Source organism: Rutilus rutilus (assembly GCF_951802725.1).
Source record: "Rutilus rutilus genome assembly, chromosome: 15".
NCBI classification, from domain to species: Eukaryota; Metazoa; Chordata; class Actinopteri; order Cypriniformes; family Leuciscidae; genus Rutilus; species Rutilus rutilus.
This window is the reverse complement of record NC_140220.1, coordinates 26558417-26568822: the sequence shown is the minus strand read 5'-3', so window position 1 is coordinate 26568822 and position 10406 is coordinate 26558417. Positions and strand designations below refer to the sequence as shown.

General features: G+C 36.2%; 1 protein-coding gene across 2 annotated transcripts; it reads left to right on the top strand.

Annotated features, from left to right (window-relative positions):
• The first annotated feature begins 4870 nt into the window (after positions 1-4870).
• snapc1a (small nuclear RNA activating complex, polypeptide 1a) lies at positions 4871-9443 on the top strand. 2 transcript variants are annotated; one of them, XM_084432608.1, is made up of 12 exons: positions 4871-5130; positions 5399-5549; positions 5630-5768; positions 6891-7050; positions 7169-7309; positions 7395-7496; positions 7674-7814; positions 7986-8033; positions 8140-8202; positions 8752-8881; positions 8976-9035; positions 9172-9443. In XM_084432608.1, exons 2-12 carry the CDS (start codon positions 5540-5542, stop codon positions 9204-9206), a joined length of 1029 nt encoding a protein of 342 aa, XP_084288734.1. In that variant the 5' UTR covers positions 4871-5130; positions 5399-5539; the 3' UTR covers positions 9207-9443. The 2 variants fall into 2 exon arrangements, with proteins under 2 accessions (XP_084288734.1, XP_084288735.1); XM_084432609.1 differs by having other exon boundaries at positions 5126-5130; positions 5518-5549.
• The last annotated feature ends 963 nt before the right edge of the window (positions 9444-10406 follow it).

The following is a 10406-nucleotide window of genomic DNA, read 5'->3' as shown; positions in this document are numbered from 1 at the left end:
ATTCCTTCGGAGTGAACGCGGGTGAATCTGACTGCAGTAGATGTGAAAGATATTAATAAAAATGAAATTGTCGAGTTCACGCGCGTGATCATAGGTACTAAACCTATGCGCGTGAACTCGACAATCGACTACTGTGGACTTCGACTGAAAACAGGATGTAAATACAGGTATGTGCGCTGGCTGAATAAACATCATTTTTATTCATATCTTTCACATCTACTGCAGTCAGATTCACCCGCGTTCACTCCGAAGGAATCACTCACATGACCTGTGCACTTGTAATGACACATCAAGGATGTTAAGAGGCTAAAAGCAGGTTTAAAACTTGCCCCATTGAAGTCAACAGGGTGCAAATTTTAAAAAGAGGATAACACGTTGTAGGCAACACCGATTTTTGTGGTTGTTCTCTGTACTGACAGCACTCCAAATGTACAAAAAAATGAGCTCAATGTTAAAATTGACCGGAGTTCTCCTTTAAGAATTTTTTTTTTTTACAATTGCATACAAGGCCATTTTTATAATACAGTTTTTCACAAACACTAAACTCCATTCTCTGAACCAAATTCTCAAAGGCCTAAACTGACTCGAATAAATCACTCTTTCTGCAAAACCTTAAACAAGTTCAGGCTGTTAGACACCATTTGCAATCTCATGCACTCTTTTCGCAAAACTCTAAACACATTCTCACTCACTAAAACACATTCTGCACTGTGATGCAAAACGCTAAACATGAGTGGCAAAAGTTAAACACAACTGCAACACAACTGTCATCGTTTACACACAACGGCTCAAAATTGCTGTTGTGATCAAACCAACTGTACAAAATATGAGCCTGCAGTTTAGAGTGCACTGAATGTTGATACCAACAATAGAAGGAAAGATGAAGAGGAAGAGCAAAGTGTGGAGTGTTATGTTATATATTGTGTTATATATACTTGTTATATAGTGTTATATTATACGTAATGTATGTGTGTGTTATTTTTTAATTTTGTCATTTCATCTGAATATTTAAGATTTAGTCGGCCGAAACAGTTTTGAGATGAATGCATTTAATTTTGTGTCTGGAAAATAGTGATCTATGACATTGCATTATGTTGAATATCAAAGCTTTCTGTGTCTATTTGTTAATGAGGGATTTGTGGTGTAGTGGCAAACAATTTTACATCACTGAATAAGAGACAAACAGGTATCAATTGTCTTTAACAATTATTTATTCCCTTGCAAGGAAAGGTCATTACAAAGTGCCTGCAGAGTGTGACAACGAGTGGGGGGGGGGGGGTATCCTTCATTCTTTATAGTTGTTCCTCCCCCAAGGTTGTTCTCCCGAGGCTACATCAAGATACATCTTAGCCATAACTAACAAACTGTTTGTTTAATCAGATGCCTTTCTACATTTTACATTTAGCAACTGTTAATCCAGTAATACTGCTTCTGCTTATTTGATCAATTCACTTATTAAAAATATTATTATAGATCTTTCCTTCAAAAGGATTCCCTTAAGACTTAAATCTTTCAACCTTCTCTTAACCTTCAATCTTCTTACGACTTCCATCTATCAACTTTCCTTTAACTTTCTTTTCTCCCTTATTTACTCGCACGTTCGTTTCACTTTCTTTAGCACTGCGTTCACATTCTTAGTTCTTTCTCAGACGAAAACTTTAATATCGTCATTTGAATACACTTTCAAACCCACATTAATACACGTCACTTTCACATTATCACTTTTCTTTTACACCTTCTGAGTGGGCATTTACAGTTACGGGCTAAATGGCCCTGCTGACCATAATTAAAACACTCTCTTTGCCTATGGTTGGATCACTGAGCTTGCAAACGGCTCCAACTTACTGCACACCCTTGAGGCAGCGTGTCCCAATCAGGAATGTAAACAGAGCCACTGATAAGCAGTTCTCTGTATTCTTTTACAGTCCACCAGTGGCGGGTTTTATCCCAATAGCCAAATCTTCATCATTATCACTGGCAGCACATTAATTTTCATAAGCTGCAAGGAAATGCTCAAAATATTCTAAGCGGTGTTCACAAAGTTTCTGTTTAACTTTAGTCTCACTTGTCCAAATTATCCCCAACCCATAATTTCCTTTATAAAACAGGCAATATATTTTTTTCCTTCAATGACTTAATGTCAACAAAATATCCAGAATCATTGGACCTAGCTGTCTTTACATCTTACTAATTTGGTATTATCATCAACAACACTGATTACAAAACAAGTACATATTCAACACCCGGAAGCCGGGCTAAATAAGCCATCACTGTTGCTGTACTCCCAGCATAGCTGGACCCTCAGTCACTCCTCAGATATCGTCTACAATCATAAATGCCACCATATATAGAATTGTTCCCCATTCTACCTAATCAATCATTCCTTATCTTTTTATCACGTTAAGCCCTGTTAATCATACTCAATGCCTTATTATTTTTATCTGAAACTCATTTTTCATACCATTTCAACTTAATTTGACTTTACAGGCATTCATAAATTGTTCCATAAATTCTATCAGAAAATTATATATTTATACAAAAACATATATTTTTCTATATCTCTTCTCAAAATGGTTAGCCTGCAGATACAAGTATTATCATTATTGTCTCAGTCCCACTTATCTCTGCTGTTTTACAGAAACCAAAATATTATATATATCATATCTCAATCCCCAAGTCGCACACACAGCCTTATGGCTGCTTGCTCCTTCAATCCTTATCATATAAATTTAAGTTCTCTAGATATCTAATGTCATGCATCCATTTACTGGATAAAAAAATTTAAAACGTTATTTCTCCTGGCAGTTCGACTTTTATCTTTGCGCTCTGCCTCCTCTAACCATTACATGATTGTTTGCTTGCAATCCACATACACATCTCAAACAACAGACAAAACAGACATCAGAAAAAACCTTTTACTCTGAGATTTCCCCATGATGGGCCCTTTTTCCCGTGGTTTTTTGTTGGCGCCCCTATATAACTCTAGACGTCTCTAGAGAGATCAATTTTCACCTCAATTGAAAAAGGTGAGCAGCAAGAACTTCTACTCACAAATTTTATCAAAGGATCCTCGGGGTTTCCCCCAATACACTCCTGTGGATTAACTGAACCCACCAGACTAATAAACTGTACTAGTCTGGACTAGCAATCTGTACTAGTCCACCACAGTGTTCCACTGACCATCATGAGTTCATCCCTTTTCAACAATTTATCCCTTTTCAACAATTTAGACTTTGTCTCTTACCAGTCTCAGCTTACGCCACTTCAGTTCTTTTGATGATTCCAGTGGTGTCTCTCTTGGGCCCCTGCGGTCGGCCCCTCTCTCTCAAGTTTGCGAGGTAGGGTTGGAAATACTCAGTCCAGGTGGCCAAACACCGTCCGCTCTCGGGTCCAAGAGACACATCCAAGGAATGCTGCCGACAACGCCAAATTGTAGTGGCAAACAATTTTACATCACTGAATAAGAGACAAACAGGTATCAATTGTCTTTAACAATTATTTATTCCCTTGCAAGGAAAGGTCATTACAAAGTGCCTGCAGAGTGTGACAACGAGTGGGGGGTATCCTTCATTCTTTATAGTTGTTCCTCCCCCAAGGTTGTTTTCCCGAGGCTACATCAAGATACATCTTAGCCATAACTAACATATTGTTTAGATTTGTCTATTATACTTAATCATATTACACCCTTGAATGGAGACTCTCTGTCTCGGTCATACATTCAGTCACATTAACTTTTGTCCGGTCATATACAAGGACATACACATACATATTTTAATAAGAATATGTATCAACACCACATTAATCTAATTACCATCATATTTCTAAGATGAATATAATTAAGTGCAAACATAATAGAACATTAAATTTCTTCCACAGTGGACACATCAATGTTTTTGGATTTGTGGAGTAATAGCCTAGTTAAAAGATCAAATTAGACCCTTGGGGTAAGATGACCCCCCAGATTTGGCGCAGAAGGCCCCAAGTGGCATGTTGTTACTTGTGTTATTATTTTTACATTTAATTTAAGATGAGGGTTTCATCTTAACCCTCTTAATATTTTACATTTTGTGTTATAGTAACTAAATTAGCAAATTTTTCTATTTATTTCCTATAATAACACATTGGCTGATGCATTATCATCCTTCACATGCTAAATTTATATCTAAATATGTTACAGTTTAAAAGTAAATTCACATTGTTCTTAAAGGGGGGCATCTTCCCCCATGTTACCCTATATACTGTATGTGTTGCAATTACCACCAAAACAACAGAGAACCATCTTCATCCGCTTGATGAGATGCCTATTAGGACTGGTGATGTAGAAGATGATGGGAGAAAAGAGGGATGCAGGGAGAGAGGAGAATAAGAGGTGGTATTCACTTTCATTTTTTAATTGAAGCTCTTAAATATCACTACCTTCCTTTACTGTTGATTGGCGATTCTTCAATTATGGGACTCTTACATTTGGTCAATGATTCTTTGTCATCACACCAGGCATTTTAGAGTGATAGTTTAAATATCAGAACTGAAATTGATTTGATCAAAAAATCTATTGATAGAGTTTTCGTAGGTGTCATTGCCAAACCGGTCAATATTTGAGTACAATAGCATACTGCCCTCCAGAGTATTTTGACACGGGCAGGTACCACGCAAAACCAGCAACAGTGTTTTCACTAGACATTCCTGTTCCTGTCCAACAGCCTGTACCTCATCCACACTGGTCCCAATTTGTCTTCTCACAAGGTGAGATGTTCATCAAAGTGTAATCTCTTTCCTCCAGGTATATCATTTTATAATATTTTTTAATGATGTAAGATTAAAAATATGATAAACATGATGTAATATAGTGCATGTATTTAGCAAAATGATCCTAGACTCTAGAGTTTAGAACTAAAATGCTGGTCATTGAATGGCTTTTTAGGTGACATTTTGTTCTCCAGCTGTTTTATTCACAAACACCGATTGAGCGATTACATGAGACATAAATTTCAGTAAAATGTATCTTTCAACATGTTCATTCATGTTTATTTGGTGTTATAACTAGTAGTAGGCTGGCCTAATTAAGAGGAGGACACTGCTTGAACTGAGGCGCTACAGCTATGCCACGTCACATTAAAAAGCGCCAAAACGGTATTTATTGTTTGAATTTTGTAATAACACTAAGAGAATTTGAAAGCTTAAACTTTGTTCTATATCAAAAATAACCTGCTCTCTCTTGCCTGTTGTACTCTTTTCTACGCGTTGTTTTTTCACTGAGTGAGAAAATGGGTGATGAGAGCGTGCCTGTGTCACGTGATCTTATAATGTGCAACAATAGGATACATAATAAAATATTGCTATTGTATAATGTCGCAAGCAACGTGTATTCATATGAATATATTTTGATTATATTTTCCAGGTTTGAACCATATTCGTAAGCTATAGGCCTAACAGATCGCACCCACACAATATCACCTGCTTGGTTGTTAAATCACCGCGCGCACACGTGCACTCACATAATCACCATTCTGTGAACAGGAAAGTTCGAGGACGGGAGGTGATGGCGCAGAGTAAGTTACTGTAAATATGATTTCATACATGGTTGCTTGATATCAGTGCTAGGTTCTCACGTGAGTGTGTGGTTGAGTAGAAAAGCAGTGCGAGTACTACTGGGCTGCTTTCAAAAGCGACTGCGAGGAGCTTCTGGGCCGCTTCCAGCAGACAGAGACGGTTCGGTTTGAGGAGTTTTCTGCCATATGGAGGGAGATGGACTTCTCTAGTGTTTTTTTGTAAGTCACACATTTACAGCGCTGCACTACGACATTTATTGTACTAAACGTTAATTGTTAAGTGGTTTTAAAGATAATTAAATTGACTTAAATCTTCGAATCAGGTGTGCATTTGTATGGTTGTTAATTTATTCACTGCTATTGAATCCCCAAAGGTCACCCGTACAGGCACTATGATGTTTTAAGATGTTTGCCATACTTAAATGGTCTACTCAACAATGAAAATGGTCATTCACTCATACTAATTTTGTTCCAAACACCACTAAGTTACTTGTTGTCTTTGGAAGAAAAAACTAAAGGAGAATTTAACATTTCCTAGACCTAGAGAATCCGATTGTGTGTGAGGAACAGACTTCACCCAAACATTTAAATTGTTATATTTACACGCCATAATATCGTTTTCAAATCTGTATGACTTTAATTCTTCTTCTGTGGAACACAAAAGAAGATATTTTGAATAGTGTTGGTAACCAAATTTGTGGTTAGCCTACCACTTACTTAATTTTAATGGAAAAATACTGAGACATTTCTCAAAAAAATCTTATTTTATGTTCCCCAGAACAAAGTCGTGCAGGTTTGGAATGAAAGGTTGGTGGGTAAATGTCAGAATTTAAATTCAAAAAATCTAATTTTTGTCTGACCTATCCTTTTAAGTCAGCTAAATTAAACTGGATCAAGCAGATTCTGTCAGCATTAATGAAGTTCAGCCACTCTTACTGATTTGAAGTGAGTTGTCATTGGTTCTTTTGTGTCTTATGACTGATCATAATTGATGTCAGAACTGATGACCCATATTTTAATTTGTGCAAGCACACTTTTTTTTTATGTGTGTTCATTACCTTTCAGAATTGGAAAACCTGGAATATGGTCAGACTATTTGAATGGGTCTTTTTCCATTTTTGCGAAGTCCGTTTCCATTCACTTTCATTGTATGGAAAAAAAAAAAAAAAAAAAATTCAGCCAGGACATTCTGCACTATCTTTTAATTTTTAAGGAAAAAGATATATAATAGGCTAGTTTTTAGACATGAGAGTGAATAAATTTGACTTTTTTACTGTAATCAAGTAAACGTGAAACAAGTAATGTTTTTCGGTCACTCTCCTGTTTTTTTTTTTTCATCAGTGGAACTCATTCCAACCATGAGAACAGATCCTTCACGCGGCTCTGTTTCACCATAGCCTACAGATACATTCTGCCCCCATACAGCTTTCAAATTCGGGTTGGAGGCCTGTATATGATCTATGCCCTTTACAGTACACAACTTGTTTGGCCAAAGGAAAAGGTGATCCATGTCTCTATTCTCTCACTCTTTTTAATCAAGCTCGATGATTCAGCATTACCTGTAATTTTTTATTTTTCTGAATATGAGAAACATACAGTTGATTGTCTGTTTTACCCAGATCAGGATTGCTTTGAAGGACTGGAACGATGTGCAGAAGCTTATCACAGAGGCAAAAAGTTGCCAGCATTTGGATGTTGTTTACATCTTAAAAAGGCTTTTGTCAGCTAAGGCCTTTTATTTCACTGCCATGCCCAAGAAGGTCAGCATGTTCTACCTCTGCTATTGTGTTTTGGGGTGTATCTTCCAACAGTGTCTGAAAACTCTCTGAATGTGACTGACTACAGCTGACATTTGAAGCGAGCGAACGTGTTCAGCATAATGTGAACGAAGAGTTTCGGGCCTGCAAGGACAGAGTGGCTGAACTTGCTTCCTTTGAAATGCTTGGAGTGAGTATTTAGTATAGTGAAATGTTTTTATTGTAATATTTATTTTCTATTTAAAACAGTTCTGACTTGTGTAATCTCTCTTGTCATATAGATAATTTGAAATTAATGGAGGATTGAAATAATTTGTAATTGATTATTTGACATGAATACATATAAAAGTTTTTTTTTGATATGCAGGAAATTGCAAACGTGCACGGTCATTATGAGAGACTGAAGAAATCATCAGTGCCCACATCATCTGGAGTGACACTGCTTAACCTGACAGATTTGCTTCGGAAATGTACTTTTGAGTACCAGCAGTGGCAGCACAAAACCACTGTGAGTTGGTGGACTTGTAATACTATGCATAGACTAGTTTTCCTTTCTGAATGTCCTTGAAGTGTTTTTTTTATTTTTTATTTTATTGTTTTTGAAAAAGAGCTTTTTTTTTAGTTCAGTTTATATAGGCCTAACTGTCTTACTAGTGTGTATTATTTCATTTGTACTTAGGCTGCAAAGGATAAAGACTCTAAAAAGGAAACCACTCAGAAATCAGAGGCGAGTTAAACCCTGCTTAGAACTTTACATAAAGACACCTTTCATATGGATACAAAGAAGGTGTCTGAATTTATGGAAATTAAACATTGTGGTATTGTTTCTGCAGTCCTCCAGTAGAGCTGATCTGCTTGCTGCCATCAAGTCCAAATCATATGGTCACGTGTCAAAGGTTTGAGATTTTCTTGTTGCTACAAATACTGTTTTGCTTGTTGATTTAGTTGAGGACAGTACTCACAAAACATTGACATCATTAAGGTCATTGTTCAGTTTAAAGGGGTCATGAGTTTTTGTTTTCCACGCTTCTGAAACACCAGGAATTGAAACTGCCCCATTTGTAATGTCACAATTTTCCTCTACATGCCCCTAGCATGAGTATGTAAATCAATCATCTTAACAACTCTTGTCTGTCCATCGATCACAAGAGCGATACTGCTGTCAAGGTTAAGTGTGACAGAGTGAAAATGTGGATGGGAAAATATTGTTTTTAGCTTTTTTTTTTTTTTTTTTTTTGACACGCTAACCTCCAGAAACTATATAAAAATCTGAAACTGCATTTTCACGGTCCCTTTCAGATCACTTTTATAATACAAATATATATTAATCATCTGTATGTTTGTTTGTTTCAATTATTTGGCTGTACAGTCAACTCTTTGGAAACTCATGTTGTAGACAGAAAATGGGTTGTTTCTCTCTTGACATGGCTTTGGCACATGGTAAGGGAACAAAATCTAGGCGCCACAGAAAGGTTGAGATGGTAACATCAGGCTCTGGAACTCAAGCCTTATCTGGTCGTAAAGGGAGACCCCCATCCCTCAGGACCAGAACCTATCAAAACTTTGGCAAACCAGGTCAGAACTGACTAAGGCCCTCTTTTAGACATATAAAACAAAAAAATGTTGGGTCAGAAGTTGGTGCTGATATGATGTATTTTGTCTGAAAAAGGGGAGCCAGAACAGACACAGGACTGGCTTCTGAGTGTGATGGAGGAAGACAAAAATGCATGTAAGTGTAGTTTCAATAAACAGTCAAATTTACTGGGATACATTTAACTTGTGTATATTATATATAACTTGTGTATATTACTTGTGTATTATATTACCTGATGTATACGTGTATGTATTTGTTTTTCCTCTTCCAGTGAGACGCAAAGACCGGAGAAGATTCAAGTGGTGAAATATTGCACTAAGTCATTAATTATGTGTCAGTTAAATTGCACAAAACAGCACATTTTTCATCCTAGCATCTGTTAAATTGAGAAGTTGTCAAACATTGCATTGTAATCCAGTGTTTTATTTTATAATTTGAATAAGTATAAAGCATTTCATTATTTCTTAGGTTTTTTTTTTTTATATATATATTTACATGTGTGTGTGTGTATACCTAAAAAATAAAGAAAGAAATCTAACCATCCTCTTATTGCATTTCTAGTATGATTCAGCTTACAAATCTCCTGCTTTCTTGCTGAGCTAGATGCAATGTTCATATTGAGAAAGTGTATATATATATTTTTAGAAAGCCTTGATGTTCTTCATGTTATATGCTTCGGCCAAATCATTTCAAATTGTGTATATAAGTCTCCCTCTAGTGGAGAAATGTTCAAAACGTCACTGCACCCGAGGTTCTTTTTAAATTTTTTAAGCATCTTTGACATCACTCTTACAGTGGCCACAAGACTATGATATGATAGTCCCACAGGGTAAATGAAATCCGATTAATTTAGGGGAAACCCTGACCACAAAGCTCCCTCTGTGCCTGGTGTGCTCCACATAGTCATATGTTGTAATCAGCATGAGAAGGCAGTGCTAAAGGTCTGAATCCAGTGTTGTGTAGTGCTGCTCTGTCTATTTAAACCATCCATGAGATGCAGTTGTACCAGTGTCAGCAGAACTACTCATTACACATATCCTCGACCTGTGTAGTGTACACAAGAAACCTTATTACTAAATGAGGAATCTGACTAAATCTGCATATTAACCTAACAAATTTGTGTAATCAGTTTTGTCCACATTTTCCTTTCCCTTTTTCTATTCTTAAGATAATTGATCAATAAAAAATAAATAAAAATATGAGGTATTTATTTCATGATCCAAATTAACCTCTTTACTCATTTAGACCTATAGGTTGAAATAATGGTCTTGTTTTATGCTATATTCCTGTTCTGTTTATGCATCAGTTTCTTGCTTTTTTGAAAAGTTACTTGTGAATTTTAAATTTATACTGTTGCACAGGTTAAAAATTGACAATAATGATATTTACAAAAAATTTTTTATTCCTTCGGGGGGCGCTAGCCGAAAACTCAAAGGCCACAATTAAATCTTATAAATTACGTTTTTGTCTTTGAGACATCTGCTAAAAAAAGTTTTTTTCGGAGTA

Coding starts and splice junctions, on each gene's coding strand:
- snapc1a (XM_084432608.1), top strand. Junction 7,051..7,168: donor TTGTTTGGCCAAAGGAAAAG/GTGATCCATGTC, acceptor TGTTTTACCCAG/ATCAGGATTGCTTTGAAGGA. Junction 8,034..8,139: donor AAACCACTCAGAAATCAGAG/GCGAGTTAAACC, acceptor TTGTTTCTGCAG/TCCTCCAGTAGAGCTGATCT.